This window comes from Chanodichthys erythropterus, chromosome 19 (genome assembly GCF_024489055.1).
Source record: "Chanodichthys erythropterus isolate Z2021 chromosome 19, ASM2448905v1, whole genome shotgun sequence".
Classification (NCBI taxonomy): domain Eukaryota; kingdom Metazoa; phylum Chordata; class Actinopteri; order Cypriniformes; family Xenocyprididae; genus Chanodichthys; species Chanodichthys erythropterus.
Genome location: NC_090239.1, coordinates 16,930,502 through 16,951,163, shown reverse-complemented (window position 1 = coordinate 16,951,163; position 20,662 = coordinate 16,930,502). Strand labels below are relative to the sequence as shown.

The 20,662-nt window shown below is 36.9% G+C and overlaps 1 protein-coding gene across 1 annotated transcript in view; it reads right to left on the bottom strand.

The window, feature by feature from the left end:
* odad2 (outer dynein arm docking complex subunit 2) overlaps positions 1-10,979 on the bottom strand; it is a 67,761-nt gene extending 56,782 nt beyond the window's left edge. The window contains exons 1-6 of the mRNA XM_067369807.1: positions 10,762-10,979; positions 10,349-10,506; positions 8,991-9,117; positions 8,613-8,719; positions 5,950-6,089; positions 4,692-4,808 (exon numbers count right to left, since the gene is read on the bottom strand). Of these exons, the coding sequence (XP_067225908.1) occupies positions 4,692-4,808; positions 5,950-6,089; positions 8,613-8,719; positions 8,991-9,117; positions 10,349-10,506; positions 10,762-10,979 (867 nt within the window). The remainder of the gene's footprint in view (positions 1-4,691; positions 4,809-5,949; positions 6,090-8,612; positions 8,720-8,990; positions 9,118-10,348; positions 10,507-10,761) is intronic.
* Between the last annotated feature and the right edge of the window lie 9,683 nt (positions 10,980-20,662).

The window sequence follows — 20,662 nt, the reverse complement described above, 5'->3', positions numbered from 1 at the left end:
ACAGCGCCTATTTTACAATTCAAGTGCGTCAGCGGCCGTTCAGTGCTTCTGTAACCGCCGAGAACAGCTTCATCTCGGCCAGTGCCTCGGGGATTTGCCGCTGGCTCTTATAGTGGTTAAACACGAGACATATTTCAATTTGAGTACATAGAACGGGCAATCTTTGGTCTTATTGATCTATTATTTGTTCCAGTGCAAGTCGAATTGTGCTATATTAAATTTGATAATAATAAACGTTACGTTACATCCTTATATAGCATATTGGCTACAACTAGACGGGACATATCAGACTCTTCTCCGCTCTTTGAATACGTAAAACATTAAACTTTATAAACATATGGTTTTTTGAGTAAAGAAAACGCTTTACAATTTTTTTTTTTTAAACATCAGATCTTTATTTACCTTTGTATTAGACAGAGATGTCCAAACTGCGTGCGCACTTCATTCAGGAGGCGAGGCAGATTAATGAGATTTGATTGACAGTTTGAGGATCCAATGGAGTTAGGAGGTTGTCACAAGCTCTTTAAAATCCTTTTCATTCGTTAAATATTTGTAAAACCCACATACAAGCGTAAATGGTGACCTAATTTTTATTTTTTAAATAACTAGTGCTTTAAGTTTGACTGAACTGTACAATTGTGCTTATTTGTGGTTCAGTAAAAAAATTATTTTATATAAATATGTCCATTAAGTAATATGGATTGAGTGAACATTACATTAATACGCCAATAGATGGCTGCAACACTTTACATGAGAATGAGTCAGTGAAGCACAAGAGACTTTTAAATTGAAAGGAACTTTTGCAAAAGGAAGTTGTTTTAGCGCTGTGGCGTAATCTAATGGATGCTATGGAAAATTCCCAAAGCTGTAAAAAAGACAAAGATCGCTTTCCTCAGCGGACATTCAAACGGACTTGTATAAAGGATATACTATTATGGACATCGACTTGAAGAATGAATGTAATGCAATATACCAGACACAGGTAATAGCTATAGACTGTAAAAAAATATGGACGTAGCGTCCGTGACGTCACCCATAGAGTTCTGAACAGCAGTTTTGAAGCGAAAATGAGGCCGCGGCCATCTTAGCTGCGCGTCACCGCACGTCACTCCCGGATAACTGAAAATGGGCAAAGAGGCGGGGAGGTGGTTTGAGCTGATGTGATTGGTTGCTGAAACCACGCCCATCTAGCTCGACGTGACCACGTTAGCAAGCAAAGGAGCTATCTATCTAGATACTATCTAAATTATTAATAAAGATAAGTTTTAACATCAGAAAGTTATAAATGTTTACTGTCAATTTACGGTGTTTTTTTAAGATATAGATGCTCCAACACCAGTAATTTGTGTTGCGTGTGCAAATAACAACATGGAACATCAAATGGGACTTCATACCTTTATAATGAAATAGAGATCGCGAGATGAATCCAATCTGTGACACTTGGGTAAAATATAAATGTCCATTGCAAAAAAAAAAAAAAAAACATTTCACATTTCTTCTGAATGATCTGCTCTCTGTCATCGTTCTTCAAGAAAGGATGCAATCTGAGCAGCGATCGTATCTAACAAACAAATGAGCCTGTGTCCAAAGTATATTTTTTTTCAAAATAGTGCAGCAGTTTTAGTTATAATATCCAAGCAGTGCTGTCAGAGTTGTATATCCTCCTGGTATTGTCATTGTAGTAAATCTCGCAATCAAAACTTTCAGCCAATGCCACGATCCAACAACGTGTGTTCTGTCTCTCTTCCCCATGCATGCACACAGACACATATCAGTCTCGAATATTATGCAGCAAGCCATATTTTATAATTGTATAAAATAATCGAGAAAAAAAGCACAAAAACGGCTGAGATGCCAAATTCAGCGGCAGCTGAGGTAACACGACGGCTCACAGACAGCAGCGCAATCTACCTGTCACTCAAGTGACCACGCCCCTAATTATGCAGAACTTTAAGGCTTAATATAATTTAAACGGATAAGTTATAAAAAAATTTAACTGTTGTATAAACGCAATATCACACTCGTAGCCGTGCGATATGGCTGTATATATAACTACGGCTCTGTCTATTAAATGCCGCTCCATTTGAAAGCAGGTGATGGCGATTTAGCGGCTAATATATATATATATATATATTATATATTTGAATTCATTTTAAAGGCTATTGTTCACTTACAGGTCCATTTTTATTTCCACCAGGGGAAAAAATATAAATCCGATTAATCATCAAATTAATTGACTGATTACTCAATTACCAAAATAATTTTGTCACTGCCCTGGATTAGTTAAAACATTTCAAAATGCACTTGCAATGTTTTGCATTTTGTGACTTTCAGATGAATAAAAGTCTATTTTTCAAATAATATATTTCATCATTTCTAAAAATAATATAATATCGTAATAAAGTAATATTGTCTTGTCTTTTCTCATGAACACAATATTGTGTATCATCTCGTCTTGTAAGCCAAGTGTATCGTCACACCCCTAACACTTTTGTTAAAAATTCAAAAGACTCATTCACACCAAGAATGATAACTATAACGATAACTATATTAGTGTCCACACCAACGGCCGATATCATTTTGTTTATTCTAAACACACGCTGCAGTTTTATTGTCTGCTGCTTTAAAAGCTCAAGCAGGATGGATTCTGATTGGCTGTCATCAGCTGGAAAAAAATAGTTCTAAAAGTGATTTCAACGATATTGTTTCTCTGTGCAGTTATCGTTATAGCTGCAGTGTGAACTCTACTATTCTTTTATATTTAGAAATTTTTTTAGAACATATCTTTATCAATATCATCCTTGGTGTGAACAGGACTTTATGCTTACCAAAGCTGCATTTATTTGATCAAAAATAGAGTAAAAACAGTAATATTGTGAAATATTACTAATATTTAAAATAAATGTTTTCAATTTTAATATATTTTATTTTAATATATTTATTCCTGAGATGGCAAAGGTGACTTTTCACTACAGACTTCAGGGTCACATGATTCTTCAGAAATCATTTTAAATGTGCTGATTTGGGGCTTAGGAAACATTTCTTATTATCATCAATGTCGAAAACAGTTGTGCTGTTAACATTTTTGTGGAAACATTGATACATTTTTTTATGAATAGAAAGTTCAAAACAACAGCATTTATTTGAAATAAAAATCTTTTGTAACATTATAAATGTCTTCATTATTTTGATCAATTTAATGCATATTCATTTCTTTTAAAATCTTACTGACCCAAAACTTTTGATCGGTAGTGTACTTTATGACAATAACTAAATCTAAGCAACGCTACTGGTGCACTTGGCGTCTTCAAGTACCTTGCACCCATCCAAATCATATAAGGAAATGTCATCATCAAGGATGACCAATTTATTAACATAACATACTATGCTTAACGTTCTACTAACTGCTATAGGGGCAATGTACTGTCAATAACATCCACTCAATTTCACTAATAGCAGACTTCTCTTTGTGGTGACATCTTTGGCTCTGATGGCTGCACGTATGGTATACTCACATGATGATGTCATCTGTCTCTGATGCCTTAACACTCAGGCTCTCCAGACCACCACCACTGAGCTTCAAGCATTTAACATACTCACAAAAACCCATATACTATATGAGATGCGAAATTAATAAGCAGGGCCAGCCCAGGCTCTGTTAGTGCCCTAGCCAAGATTTTAGATAGCCCTCCTCCCCCCTAAAAAAATAACGAAAACACACTGCCCTTTACTTGTTTAAAACAAGCAAAAACATCCCACAGTGTTAGTATTGCCAGTAAAGAGGTTCAGAATAGTACACAAACATCAATATCTGCCATGAAGAGTTATTAACTTGTGATTTCACTCATTTTTAATAAAGCATAGTTTAGGTGGAGAATGCTAATGGTAAAACTAATACCTATAGTATTCGCGAGCCTGCAAAACTCTAAAGCTTGTGGTGAACAAAACTCCAGCGTTTTGAGAGGTGAGTAGATTCTGACTAACTTAAACACCTCTGATTGTCCATTGATTTCAAGAGATTAACAGACATGTTTGTGATTGGCTTCACTGCTCAACGCTGCAAAAATATGTTGTAAATAGAAACCCTTTAACGCTCTCCAGAGCGCAAACACAAATACACACTACAGAGTTTGTCAAATCAGTTTCACCAATGTGATATTATTACAGTATCAACTGAAGGTGCTCTTGCTAAGCACCCTCTAGCACTCCTGTAGAACTGGGCCTGCCTCTCACGTGGCGCCCCTTTGTCATTTTGCACCCTAGGCAAATGCCTATGTTGCCTATGCCACAGGCCGGCCATGTTAATAAGCACTAAAGTCAGGGGAAAACATCAGGGGATGGATTATATAAGTATGCCACAGTTGCGCTGTCAAATTTTGGATGATTAGTCCATAAAGTGAATAACTGTGAATTATGTAATTCACATGTTAGGATTGCCCAGAGCATGGTTAGGATATCTAAAGTCATGTGGTGTGGAGCAGACACTATAATGAAACCACTGTCATTTGTTCAGAAATCACCATCTGGCGCATTTTATGGCCAAGTGCAGTGGAAGAGAATAACTAAAAATGATCATAGAAACCCAACAATGGCAAACATTGGTATTAAACCAACAATAGAGGATATAAGGCACAACTCATACATGCTAAAAAGGGGTGAAACTGCTGTATTCATGTGGTGTTAAGCAATACCTTTTCATCAGAAGCCTTAGCAAAATGGGTAGACATGTTTTTCAACAGTGTGACAAGGTCTTTGTAGACTTCACTTTTTCTCCTATTGGAGTTTTCACCTCCTTCTCCATTGATTTCCTGGAAAACCAAATCATAATGTAAGTGTAAACGGAGAGATTAACGACATTCCCAGTGGTGTATTCGTATTTTTGGCTGAGATGTACGTTGGGTTCCAATACATATCTTAAACATAGAGTCATATTTGAAAAAGACAATTGAAAGAGCAAGAGAAAAGGTTCAACACACTAAACACCCACACACAAAGACCATCAGCTTCAAACACATGCACAGACATAACTGTACTTTAAATTTTGAATCTCTCTCTGAGGTTTATAGGTGAATTGTTCTGATTAAATGTCTAATCTTTACAATTAACTTCACTGTCATTTGCAGTAAATTCAAGCTGACCTCAAATGTACAATGAACAGGTGACTGTCAGAAAGCATTGAACAAAACACAGACGAGAACAAGAGAGTCCAAAATGAATAGACATTTAGAGAGAAAGAGAGAGAGGTGGAGGAGGGAGAGAAATTAGATTTAAGAAAGAAACACAAAGATAAAAATAGACAGATATGTACATGATTAAGTGGCGCTCTGAATCAGAATGAAAAATATTGTGGTGTGTAAAATGTTGCTTTTGATTAATTGCACACATATTTAGTTCTGTGAGGCAGCTTTAAAACACTGAACACAGTTAGAGAAGCAGATCTGGAACAGAATCACATAACTGTCATGTCATAACTTTTCAGTTTCGCTTACCTCATATTTTGGAAAAGTGTCTGTATACCATACCTTTCAAACACATTAAGAGCACACTGTATGTTCAAATTGTCTACCAAAATTGGCTCCCTTGACAGCTTGACACATTTCAGATTCAGAAAACTCATATCGCATCACTCAGCATTCCGATGAGATGCATTAATTTCCATCTGCTATGTACTCAGGTCAAGCTTGTTGGGATATGCCCTGTTTAGATTATCAAACTCCTCTGTAATTGATTTCATGATAAAAACACAATATAATTAACTAGGGGAATGTCCACATTTCTGAATCTGATTACTAATGTCAGATGATAGGTTATGTAGCTGAATGTCATCGTTCTTGACTTCGATGTAGCAGAATTGTGTTTTGCTTTGACATACAAGAGAATTGTGTTCCCAGAGCAATCCAAAACTGACATACCAAATGACTGTTATTACTTTCTTGACAGTTTTCTCACCTCATCGAGGAAAACTCCGCTAGTATTGCAAGTGATGAACAGCGTGGGCTCTGTGTCACAGGTCTCAATTATGAGGGAGCAAATCTCTCCATCCATCTGCCTCCAGGGAGGAGAGCGACAACCATTGGAGAACACATAATCTGTGGAGGCAGGATTTATGCTTTAGAGATATGTATATTTTGTTATATGCATAATGTGTCAAATGTTAAATTAGTGCACTGTTGTCACTTCTCAACAGCAAAAGTTTGCAATAAAACTTCCAGTTTTGGAAAGTTCATACAGTGCAGGCTCCCACAGGGGCAGATGGACACTCTTTCCCTGTAGCCCAGCCAGTGAAGATGACTGATTGTTCTTCAGGACTGAGCTGCTGCAGACATAACCCTGAGATAAATCACCCTCGCCAAACACCCCCGTCGATACTCCACATGCTCCAAACCGCCCTGCGCATCCTCACGGCGTCCCCCATTTATTTGCATAGAACCTTCCAATTTTACTCGGCACACGGGGAGACATTTTTCAAAAGAAGCCACATCCATCATTCAAAATGTGCAGGCCGCAATCCTTTTTCCTAAAACAGTTGATTGTTATGGCACAGCAAATCTGCCCGTTCTCCTCAGGGAAAGAGGAAGAATTGAAGAATCTCTTAAACTGAAATCTGACATATGTAATGGTTTCCATGTTGCGGGGCTTGAATGCAGACATGTTATATTTAAAGGATATCCAGCATTGCCACTAATGGTGTTGGCTTGAAGAGTGAGTGTAAAGAAGAGAGACAGATTTTTTTAGTTTTGAGTTTATCATAAGGTATTAACCACAATCACAACTGCTAAATTTACTGAGCTTCTTGAAGAAAAACTTGCCTAAAAAGATTCAATTTTAAAGTTCAGTCACATTCACCTTTGTTCGCCGAATTTAGTTGTATGGTCAAATTGCGTCATTTCAATAGCAATCAACACAATTAGTAACTTTCCCCATGCATAATTCATATTGTGATCTAGTTGGTCATGCAAATTCGAAAAGAAAGCTGCTTGACTTTATAGATTGCTAATGACATTGGAATTTTTTTCCTCGCAACATTTTTCTAATGTGACCACAACTGGCACTGTCTGTTTTGCTAAATATAGTTTGATCCCACCTCCGTAGGTCTGTTTTGCCTGCTTGTTTGTGTACCTCTCGTGATTTTCAAGTACCTCTCATGATTTTCAACTAGAACACTCTCAATGTATTCATAATCATTACCTGAATCCTCTAAAGCCTTAAGAAGCACTGTTTGCTGAGCTCTGATATCAGTTGGTTTTGATTTCATTTATGGCAGACAGTTTGTTTTACATCAGCAGGGAAGTGGGCCTCACGCACCTGCACGAGTTTCGACTCTGAAAGTGGGACTATGAGCATTTCACTGGGGCCGGCTGTCACCTCAGCTGTCTCTACAGATCCATCTTTTGAGTTATCTGACACCAGCCTCTCTTGATTCAATTTCTTGTTGGCCTGCGGGATCTGTGATGGTTCAGTGGCCACATTTAACTCAGCACCACTCTTTCTGTCGCAGCTCTGCACATCATCAGTAACAGCCACATTAGTGGCGTTCATCTAATTTTTGTTAGAGTGGGTCTGTCTAATGTAATTCCTAATTGCCACAAACAAAAAATCTTACTGACTTTGAACTAATACAAGCAATACTGGTTCACTGTATCTTTAATTGGAAAGAAATCTTGTTTTCTGAAGTTAGTTTATGCTTAAAACAATAAACATATCGTCCAATTGGGTAAGAAAAATAAACTTAAAATTCAAAAGGAAAACAAGTTTATTTTCTTTACCCCATTGGAAGATATTTTTTATTGTTTTAAGCATAAACTCACACCGTGTCTGCACCGGACATGACCATTGAAGTACTTCAGAAATAGAATGTTGCACCATGCTGCATCCAGCGTAGACAGCATCACTGATTATAATAGGTTCTATCTGCTTTTGTTGCGTCGCGCCGCTTGTGTCTGGTGTAAACATGATGTCACTCAATTTTCAGAAAACAATTCTGTCATTTAACTTCTCAAGTATATGTATTTTGATTTGAGAATGTTTACTAGATATGCAAGAAAACAAGAGAAAAATACTAAGTAAGAAATGTACTTTCTTCAGTGCAGAGGCGTCAGTCAGCATTTGTTTCCATGCCTGAAAGTCACATGTGAGAACTGAGAAGTTTTCCCCAAAATCCGAATTACTGTACAACTTCAGTTCAGTTGAACAATGTAAAAAAAGAAAAGAAAAAAGAAAAGAAAAGAAAAGAAAAGAAAAGAAAAGAAAAGAAAAGAAAAGAAAAGAAAAGAAAAGAAGACCAAAGTCTCACACAGATTCTCACTGACACCGGAAAACTACAATCACTCGCTTTAAGCATCGAGTGAGAAAGAAGGAGTGTGATAAATATATATATATATATATATATATATATATATATATATATATATATATATATATATATATAGATATATATTTTTTAATAGTGTTTGACTGAGAGAGAGAGAGAGAGAGAGAGAGAGAGAGAGAGAGAGAGAGAAACAAGATTAATCAGATTGAGGGTGAAAATAAGTCTGGAAGTGAGTGAGTGACAGAACGAGATAAAGTGAGCAGGAGTGATGGAGAGGGGGAAGAGTGAGGATAATGCAAACCTGATGTGTAGCGCACAGACTTCAGCACCCGGTTTTCTCCTGTTCCACAGAATCTCTTCAACAGATCTACCTCCATATCAACAGCTGCTGGGCTTAGCCTGCCCTCTCTGGGCAAAAACACACACACAACATGGAACAAAAACACAGCTCATTAACCAGTAACGGTAATATAGCTAGTGAAAAATGAAGTGAAAACACAGCTATCTATTTATGATGCTGCACTATAAATGGACAAACCCAGGTTCATTTTAAGCAAGAAATACAATAAAGTAAAAAAAAAAAAAAAAAAAAAAAAAATTATATTATAATTTCAGGCTTTTCAATATATGGCAATAAATAAAGACAATAAGTCTTAGGCAGTATACAGAAAGTGTTTACCTGGCGATCGGTCTGACAGCAATGCTTAGCAGCTTCTCGTCCAGCTGCTGCAGGACATTAAATAGTTCGTCTTCATGTATTGAAGGAGATCTGGGCCCAAAGATCTTTTTCATCGGCTCCGTGTTAGCTGTTGGCCATAAACACACCTTATTCACACCTGCTCATTATACAAAAACACTTTCACTATTCTTTGTTTTTTTCCCCTCAGCCCCATGCTTCATTGCAAGTTTTACCCCAAGAGTCTTCATGCAACCAGGGCAATAGGTGTCAGTATAGAGTCCAAATTAAGTGGTACCACTGGGACAAATAAGAAACCGCTAAATGTTAGCAAAAACTTACAGACCGCACCTTTAAATGTTAGCCAAAAGCTGCTGAAAGCATGTCTGAAACTAATCTTCAGAACAAAAATTTGCTCTAAAAAACAGTGTGGTCCAAAAGACTGAGACCACTAGTGAAAATGTGTCTATTTCATACATACACTCTAAAAAAAATACTGGGTTTAAAAACAACCCAAATTGGGTTGAAAATGGATTGTTTGGGTTGTTTTAACCCCGTGGTTGGGTTAAATGTTTGCCTAACATGCTGGGCAGTTTTATTTAACCCAACTATTGTTTAAAAATGACTATATGGCTGGCTTAAAATGAACCCAAAATAAGTTGGAAATTAAATATCAAACACATAATTACTAGAGGCAACAATAATAATCAGAAGGTGAACATTTATTAATAAGCATTTTAATAAATGTTTATTGTTTACTTATTAAACTTAATAAATGTTCATTTTCAACCCAACTTGGGTTGTTTTTAACCTTGCACTTTTTAGAGTGTATAATACATATTATATAGCCATACATAAAAAAAAGTCAATTTAAAAGTGAATTGAAAAAAATAACATGAATTTCTGATTTTCAGATTCAGTATTTGTATTCTTTTTCTTGCTGTAATAGCAGCAGCACTTTAGCTGCACAAACTCCACAAGTTTGAGTCAAACATGATGATCATATTATCCAGCATGATCTGAGAATGATAAATCATCCTGTGCATCAATGGAAAAACATTTGTCCAACTGTAAAAAGGAGTATACGTGATTTGATAGGGGCCCTAGAAATAGTGCAGCATCTTAAATAGTTCTGACTTATTTTATGTTTTTAGAACAAAAAAATCAACTGTATATTTCCAGGTTTAAATAATTACAGATATTCAATTTGGTCTCAGATTTTGGGATCTGCATCATAAATGAATATAGGCACTGGACTGTTGAAGACTTCAAAATTGATATTGGAAATAACAGAATATAGCATTTCAGACAAAGGAAAATAAGTGCTTAAAGTAATATTCTATGTTCTCCATGCAGCTCACCCTCCAAACAGCTCTGGACCTCCTTCATCTTTTTATCTTTGCTTAGTTGCAGAAGGTTAGAGAGGTAGTAAAATGAGTACACCGTGATGTCAGGTGGACTCAGTTGGAGAAGGGAACATCCTTTATCATCATATCCCAGAGACATAACTGATTCTTCCCTGAAAAAGAGAAAAAGCAAAAGGGTGTCACAGGTGTTTTAAACATTCACCTGACTAAGTAGCTCCAAACATAAACCTTTATTGATTCAGCACAGGAATTTAACTGAAAACCTACAGTATAAAGTGAACCAAATGGAGTTTTACATATATTTAGACATGAAAATTAAATTAGGTCTAATCTTTCTGATTTCTCTAAAGGGAATGTTATGCTAAATCAATTGAACGTCTCTTATAATCTCCGGTTTTTGGTATTACCTGATGTCATATAAATCTGATATGAAATCAGACGCTTCTAGAGTTGTTTTCCATTGTAAAGGCTCGCTGAATTTAAGCCTGGCCTCTTGTGGGTGTCTGTCGCCGAACTCCTCCGTGAAGAGCAGGATTTCAGTCAGCAAGTCATTATTCAGAGGGCTATCCTCTAGTTTATCAGCATCAGAGCTCCACTGAATTGCCCTAGAGAGTGCCACCCCCATGACGGACACTAGATGAGTGTAACCAAACAAATATAGCAGAGTTAACGCAATATAGTTAACAGTATTACTACAACACGAGAGGGCTAAAGCTGTCAGCGCGAGGACTTCAAGTTTAACTTAAAACTATTTGTTTCCCTCTTGAAAGTATATCAATATATAAGACGGTTTATTACTCACCAAACGTAACTAAACAAGTAACTTTATAACCGTTTTCCTCTAAAAATGTTAAATATCTTGCTAACTTTGTGGCTGGTCGGCGCTTCCTTCAGTTACTGAGTAACCATAGAAACGAAGCACGCGCTGGCTCTGGTTGCTAATAAACAGTCAAACAACGTAGAGCGGAGAGGGTCAAAAAAGTTAGCGTTTTCTTTTCTTTTCTTTTCTCTTTTCTTTTCGTCTGTGTGTGAAGGAAACACTGTATTGGTATGAATGAACAACATTCCATTAAGATGTCTTTGCTATGCAAACAAAAGTGAGGTTCAAAACGAACCTACCTGACCGAATTAAAGGCTTTCACATTATGTCAACTGTTTGTTTTCTCTCTGGGGTTGCGTGCCCACAGAACCACACTTTTGAGAGGCTCTTTATAAACTTCCGTGCTGTGCTGTATGGTTTGGCAGAAAATTACGCACAGGCATTTGGGCCACAGAAAAGATTTAATTTCCCCATTGATCCTGCCCGTACAACCTCTCAAAATAAGTGAATTCAGCACAACATTATTCACGCTGGGTTTAAGTCTGATAGGTCTCACTCATAAGCTTTCAAGTGAACCAAAACCGAACAGAAGCTCCCTCTTTTCAAATCATGCAGATGGAAGGCCTAGTGCCAGGTGTATTAGCCTCTCTCGACCATTGCCAAACCACAATGATGACCTAGAGATTAACATTCACTTAAATAGTGCTCTTTAGATTTTACTCTCTTACTGAATTAATGATTCTACTTCTTGCTGCAGATCAAGAGATCATTTACTAAGAATTGTCCTCAGGCATTTAATATTACATGGGAATTTACACAAGACTTCAACCTCACAAAGTTAATTAGGAGCAGAGACCTTTTCATTCATTTAATCATCTCTGTCTAGTGGTATGAAATACACATATTACTAGTAGTAAACATCACTGAATGGGTTCAATTTAAAGGATTTGGCCACTTTTAAATAAAATTTCCCTGATAATTTACTCACTCCCATGTCATCCAAGATGTTAATGTCTTTCTTTCTTCAGTTGACAAGAAATTAAGGTTTTTGATGAAAACATTCCAGGATTATTCTCCTTATAATGGACTTCAATGGCCTACAAACGGTTGAAGGTCAAAATTACAGTTTCAGTGCAGCTTCAAAGGGCTTTAAATGAAAGCAGACGAGGAGTAAGAGTCTTATCTAGCAAAATGATCGACCATTTTAGAAAAAAATATAACTGTATATGCTTTATAAACACAAATTATCGCCTTGCACATGCTTTGCTTTCCGTATTCTTCAAAAATGCCCTACGCCTTCCCTAATCTACTTACGGAAAAAAACAAAACTGGTGCCACGTTCGTTTCTTAAGTAGAATAGGGAAGGCGTAGGACATACAGCGTAAGCTTTATGAAGAATACGGAAATGCGGTTTTGGCGGAAGCACTTAGAAGGCGAACATTTGTTTATATAAAGCATATACATTTAAATTTTTTATACATTACGATTGTTTCACTAGATAAGACCGTTATTCCTCGTCTGGTATCATTTAAAGCCCTTTGAAGCTGAACTGAAACTGTAATTTTGACCTTCAACTGTTTGAAGAATAATGAGAATAATCCTGGAATGTTTTCATCAAAAACCTTAATTTCTTTTCGACTGAAGAAAGAAAGACATGAACATGGATGATGGATGACATGGGGGTGAGTAAATTATCAGGAAAATTTTATTTAAAAGTGGACTAATCTTTTAAGTACTATTGTATATTTTCTTTGTGTGTAGGAAATAAGCATAGGCCTTTGATTTTTAAATGTGGAAAAATATCTGTTCTTGTTCCGCTTTGCAACAGACCAGTCACGAACAGCGATGATGAACAGAAGCAGAAAAGAAATGCAAATGCTCACTTAACATTATGTGTGTGTGTGTGTGTCAACATTTTGATTTATACCTACAGTCCAGACATGCTTTTATTCTACATGTATTTGCAAAAGCCCAGTCTTTCATCCTTGGTTGAATAAATGGGTGCAAATCAGTGTCGTAGATCTTAATGTGTGACATTTTGTCTGGCATAGCCACTTCTTGGAAATCCAGCAGACTAAAGTGGAGAGCCCATAAGAGGTAACACTGAGACTCTGTGGGCAATAAAAAACAGACCCTCTCCATCGTTAGAGTTTTCTATCCCTCACTCTCATGTCTGCAATCATTCAATGATAAATTGTAAATGGATTCAAGACGATGGCCTTGGTATAGCACAGGAGTTTTCAAACCGGGTCCATGGAGCCCCTGCTGGAAAAATTAAGAGAACTTAAAAATAAATAAAATAAAGGTAAATAATTAAACTTATATTTAATATATACATATATGTATGTATGTATGTATGTATGTAACAGTGATGTTTACATAAAAACATTGTGATATTAAATTGTGCTTCATTTTTTGTTATGCTTTATAAAGACAGAAATCGTGTTCAGAAAGTTTACCTTATTCATAATTATTTTATTCCACTGACAATATCATTTTTAAAGGAACACTCTACTTTTTTGAAAATAGGCTAATTTTCCAACTCCCCTAGTGTTAAACAGTTGAGTTTTACCAATTTCGAATCCATTCAGCCGATCACTGGGTCTGGCGGTACTAGTGATGGGAAGTTCGGATCATTTTACTGACTCGGACTTTTGAGTCTCGTTCGGGTGTGTCTCATACGTTCTGAAAAGTGAAGCCACGGGCTCTTTGATCGCCCCCTGGAGGCTGGATGCAGTACAGGTCATAAACCCCGCCCTCTCAATGCAGTCGAATGAGACTTCAGTGAAAACTTAAAAATAAATTCTGCTTCAAATAAAACTTTATGAAAAATGGTTTTGGTCATTTAAGGTAGTTGTTATCACACTGATATATATTCAATTGTTCGTTTTTGTGATGATTTAGATTTTAGCTAGCAATTTGATGCTATAAAAACGGGGCGTGTCGTCATGATTCGAACTTGATTGACAGCTCAGCTTGTCTGAGGACTGTCGGAGCTTCGAGGGGAGATTGAAGATGTATTAACTAACTGTTAATTTTCGATTTCTTTGTTATTTAACACCAACAAAATGAGTTGTTCAGCAGTAAACTGTACTAACCGACCTACAGGATCTGACGGATCACTGAACCTTTTTCTGTAACATTAAATATGGGTGTTATAAGCTAATTAATAAATGTTATTAGTTAAGATAACACACCTAATGTTAACAATGTCGGGAAAAAGCAGGTGATCGTTAGCTGGCAGTTACTTATTATTTTTATGGGTATAAAATAATAATTAGCAGGACAAAACTAATGATAGCTTACTCTAATTACAGCAATCGATCTCCTGTAACATTAGTTGAACTTGATTTAAAATGGCAGGACCGTTTCTGACGATTTAGAGTTGTTTCTAGTGGCATATTATATTGATTTTATCTACTGAATTTGCTGTTTTAAAAGTATTATTGCTCTAGAAATAGAATAGCCTATTATTTTATAGGTAGAATTTTAAATTGTATATAATTTTTATAGTCTATTTAAAATACATGAATGATGACGCAGTCGTCTGGGCGGAAGTTTGATATCGCGACTCCGCCTCCGGCTCCACTGACGGTTCCTTCTGCGCATGCCCAGGCTCCAATCTTACGTATTGCGTAACATGTCAGCGCCCATTCGGTCGGCCATTTTGGCTTCAGTTCATTACAATGGAAGGAAGCGACGTCGCGTCGTCCATCTTTTTTTACAGTCTATGGTCTCGTTCAACAAAATGAACGAATCTTTTTTCGAGTCATTTCGTTCATTTTAGCAAAATGTAATTAAAATGTTACGTGTTACTTCCCCAACACATCTACTACTTATGCAAACGTTGATCCCACTACAAACAATACAAAACTACAATGCTATAAGATTCAGAAATGATTAATTCATTCTTTACCTGGGTCTTCAGTTTATGACAAGCTGATTAAGCTCACCTCACCTCTTGTCTGACAAGTCTTCGGGTTTAAGTCATTCCTTAATGACGTGACAGGCAGTCCCATGCATTCTGAGCCGGTAAGAGAATTGATTAGTTCATCTCATGAGTCTTTCGGGTTTTTGAGTCGTTCCTTAATCACGTGACAGACTCATACACCAAGCCAATGCATTCTGAGCCGGAAAGAGAATTGATTAGTTCTTTTTATGAGTCTTTCGGGTTTTGAGTCGTTCCTTAATCACGTGACAGACACACGCTATTTCTGATATTTCTGTCACTGTTTTTGTTACTGTTTCTTGGGGATCTGTGGTGTGTTATTATAAATAAATAAAGTCCTGTTATAAATAAAATATTGATTAATTTATCTTTTTGACTGTCTATCTGTAAATAAACACTAGGCTATATAATAATATAATAATCCAAGCCTACGATATAAAGTATTTATAGTTTGTTCCTTTTTACTCCAATTTTGATTTTGCTGTTATAATAATTGCTTTTCCTATTCAGACTTGACATATTAGTCTAATATATGTATAAGAAGATTGCTCAAAAAGGACATAATGACATAAATTAAAAGCAAATAACATTTTGAATTTGAATTATTAGTTTAAGACATCAAGGTTATGATAACTTCAGCTTTAACAGTTGTAACACAAACTCAAACAAAACTGGAGAGTTAACGTTATTTACTAATAAATATAATGTGCTTGCAGCATAGCGTATGGGTCTGTCACGTGATTAAGGAACGACTCAAAAACCTGAAAGTCTCATAAAAATAACTAATCAATTCTCTTTCCGGCTCAGAATGCATTGGTCGCGTATGGGCCTGTCACGTGATTAAGGAACGACTCAAAACCCGAAAGACTCATGAAATGAACTAATCAATTGAATCATCAGGTGAACTACTACTAGCAGTACATAACCTGTAGAATATTGCACATGCGCGACTGAACGAATCACCCCCCGAGACGACTCGTTCTTCCCGAGTCACATTAAAGATTCGTTCAAAATGAACGAATCGTTCAAGAACGACACATCACTAGGCGGTACCACTTTTAGCATAGCTTAGCATAGTTCATTGAATCCGATTAGACCATTAGCATCTAGCTCAAAAATGACCTAGGAGTTTTGATATTTTTCCTATTTAAAACTTCACTCTTCTGTAGTTACATCGTGTACGAAGACTGACGGAAAATGAAAAGTTACGATTTTGGTGATTTTTGAGCGAGATGCTATTGCCTCATCAGATTCAATGAACTATGCTAAGCTATGCTAAAAGTGGACCTCACTAAATAAGACCATTATTCTTTGTCTGGGATTGTGTAAAACCCTTTGAAGCTGCATTGAAACTGAACTTTGGACCTTCAACCCGTTGGTAGCCGTTGAAGTCCACTAGCTATATGGAGAAAAATCCTGGACTGTTTTCCTCAAAAACCATAATTTATTTTCGACTGAAGAAAGAAAGACATAAACCTCTTGGGTGAGTAAATTATCAGGAAATTTTAACTCTTAATTCAACTAACCCTTTAACTATAAATTTGAATTTAATTCTTTGCAAGTTTACGCATATATAACATTAAGCATGTAGTGGGGAAAAAAGAATCTAAACTCATATTTGACATACGTTTGAAAACACCTGTCCTACAGATAAGTATAAAAAAGGACTAGGAAAGCAGAAAGAGAGAAAGGAGACGGAGTTAAAGGTTTCATATAGAATGACTAAAGAGAATGAAAGACAGACATAGAAAGGAAAGAAGATGAAAAAAAAGAAGCTTATAACTTGTACTCCACTGCAAGCACGCTCTCATTAGCTCTTACTAATTGCTGTTCGTTAAAGAGGCTAAACACAATGAGCTGGTACACCAGGGCTTCCTTCAAACATAAACACTCACAGCCTGTGGTCAGAAGCACCTGTCAGCTCCTCCAACTCTCTCTGCCTTTGACTCAGTCTCGGCATAATAAACAAAGGCGGCGTCTGGACCGGTCCAGCAGTGATGCTGATTGAGCTGAAGCGGGAACTCGCTGCAGAAGATTTACGAGGCGCGGCTCTGTCTTCAAGCACGGAGGCTGTGATTGCATCCGTCCACAGCTCACTCTCCACTCTCAAAACAGTCCATTAGCGAGGGGAAATCAGGCTCGGGCAGGAATACACACAAGTTGTGGCGATTAAGGGCACCGACCTACTGGAGTTGAGGCCAGTTCAAACAGTACACGATTTGCGCTGCTTTTTAATAGTTTTTCTATGTAAAAGTGCTAGACCGAGTTCTTTGACCGTGATTTTTATGCATCAGATTTCAGCCTTTTTAAAACAGCATGTCATGTTGACATATTAACTTTTAAAAACACATAAATCTGCAAATAAACAACAGTGTCAATTAATGAAAGGCACAAAAAAAAAATCTTCCAAACCGTGTCTTTAGCTATGGTTCACTTTAATAAACGTATATATAATAAACACTTTAATAAACTTATATATATATATATATATGATCGCGTGTCACGTCAAATCTGTAAACAGAGAAAAGTATCTCCAGTTATATGGCACAAAAAGGGAAAGTGACAGAGTCCATAATAAAACCTGAATCCAGTAATGGCTTGGGTTTTCAGAGGTGGCAAGAACTCAGATTTGAAAGGATTTAAAAACCAGGTGTTTTTTTCCCCTCTTAATCAACTGGTAAGATAACAATGTAGCCCTCTTACAATAGCATAATGGTGCGTTCAAGTCATGTCGGAAAGATCGTATTTACGAGCAGAACTGACATGAATGCCACCACAATGTCGTAAATACCAGTGGGAAGCTCGTAATTTTCTTTAAGCTCCGATCTGTACGAGTTGGGGGCGTGTCAGTCAGAAACATGGCGAAATACCACAATATTACAGGTATTTAGCATTGAATTGTCAGGCTTTTCTATTTACAACAAAGTAAGCTGATTCCCAGCAAAAAATACAATAGCATCACAATATAAAAATGTAATATGCAACAATAAAGTTTACAACAGCTTCATACATTAATTAAAAAACATAAAAAAGCAACATACAACTAATGTACATTATTTGCTCTACATTTTCTAGAAGCAGAAGTGTTGTTATTTTGTGTAATTAATTTAGAGAAGGCACACCGCCATCATACTCCGACGAAAGTGACTTGAACGCACCTACCGTCGTACACACGATTTCCCACCTCGTAAATACGAACTTCCCAGGAAGACTTGAACGCACCATAAGTTCATAGAGTGCCTCAGGGATGACGCATTTTTGTAGGCAAAACCCGGAAGCGAGTTAGCATTTTAGGACTTCCGGTTCCAACGCCGTAAAGTCTGGGTTTTTTGAATGGGTTTTTGCTAAATCGCCTGAAATAAGGTCTGTGGTTAACAAAGCCTCTAAATACTTTCACGTTTTGATCTATGACATAAAATACACCAGTTATAACCCACTTGTGATTTTTAAAACTTTTACTGTGTCTTAAAATCGGCGGTTGCTAACAAATTGCTAAAAAGGACTACTTCCTTTGGCGGGGACTTTAGACGTCATCATTAAAAACGGGACATTTGGACAGCATTTCTCATGAAAAAGTGGAAAAGTATTCATAACAGCGCAGATCATAATCAGCGAGCATGTTTTTAAATGAAGTTGTTTTCTAAATAAAGTTTGAGGAAGCTTGGTGGTGGTGACGTTGATCCACGATCATAGTGTGCTGTAGTCCGTTTATAGCCTACTGTTAGCCTTTTATATCTGACGACTTTATTTAGGCTTCAAAATCTATAAATGTTGTGTTAACTTGTAAAGATCATCTTGATAGACAAAACATGTAAGTGTCATAACCCTTTGTTAAACACAGAGCTTATTTTCTGTAATTGTCCAAAAGTCTATGATTCATAGGCTTTCAACCAAGGGAATGCGTGCGCCGCTAACTTCCGAGTTGGCCTACAAAAACAAGCCATCCCTGGGGTACTCTATTACATAATGTTTGACCTTATCAGACTAGCAAAAGTTATGTCTAATGTTAGGGACTTGTAATGTAAACTTTTGTTACATCATTTATTTAAAAACACCAAAGTTTCCTTGGCTATAAGTCAGTAAATTTTTGATGTGAAAAAAAATAAAAATAAATCTACCAGGTCAAAATGCTACTGGTGTCCATCTTTTAAGTGACCAACTATTGGATTGATGGATTGATATTGATGGATGGATGCACTTTTTGAAACTTCAAAAACTCAAGCGCCATTCAATCCCATTACAAAGCTTTGATTGTGTTCGGTTGAAAGAAAAAAGAAAAAAAAAAAAACACCTTGGATGGCTTGAGAGTGAGTAAATTATGGGATAATTTTAATTTTTGGGTGAACGATACCCATGCAGCCCAAGACAAAATGTAGGGTAGGACTTGATTGTGTCCATTAGGAATTGATAGGATCGTTGGATTGTTGTGGTTTGCTAAAGATGTGACCTCACAGGTTGTTCCGCCCTCACACCGAATAACAATCAGAGAAGAGATATCGTTGCAAGAGGGAGGGGAAGTTATTTTGATTAAAGATTATGCACAGATAAATCATTTATAATAAATATTAAAATATCCCATGAAAAGACAAGAATCGTCAGTTTTGCTTTCATGGTGACTTTAAAATAAAGAGTCCCTATGAAAAAAAGAGAACGATTTTGGACCGGAGAATGCGTCACTGAATTTACAAATTGTGTCGAATGACATAAAATATTATTTACATGTCTACGACGGTGCACTGCTGATTTATAGTCAAAATAAATCTGAATTTCTGCAGTACCTGGATCTTTAGCTCCCACAGCGGATAATCCCATCACTGTGCACAGGGACGGAAGTCAACAGCAGTTCAGCACTGTTAAGTACAGTTCAACAACTCCACAAGCAGCCTGACTGGAACATGAGTGACTTTGGTCACAGTAATGAACACCTGCAAAATCTGTCAGATTCTCATAAAAAGGGAAATCAGCAGGAGTAGATGGAGTGAGATAGACTAATATGGGGAGGGGGAATGAGAAAGGCCCATCATATACTTCCCAGCTGTGAGCTTGTTCTTGTGAGCATATCTTAGACCAACGATTACAGCGAATAAAACTGTAAGATTGTGAGACTTGCAATGAACAAGAAAGTTGATGACCTGTCATAACTCCTTTTATGAGAAAATTTTACAGCACACGTTTCAGCTGACGGACTCCACGTCGTCTCAAATTGGACTCATGATCTTCTGCATTAAGCAAATCAGCTACATCCCATCCCAGACTCAAATATAATGGCTACCGTTATTTGCTTATTATGAATAATAGCCCGTTTTATAGGGTGTTTGCACAGGCAGCTGTACAAGTTTGCGAGTGTGTGTTAATGCGTGTGCGTGTGCAGCCAAAGCGAAAATACTTAAACCCTTACAATGGTTTGATAGGCCAGACAGGCAGACACATAGAGGGAGTTGGGTGCCAAAATCAACATCACTTAATTTTCAGCAGCAGACAGAGAAAGACCTTGGTGCATCAGTATGTTTATGAAGCGCTGTGTGATGGGATTCACGGC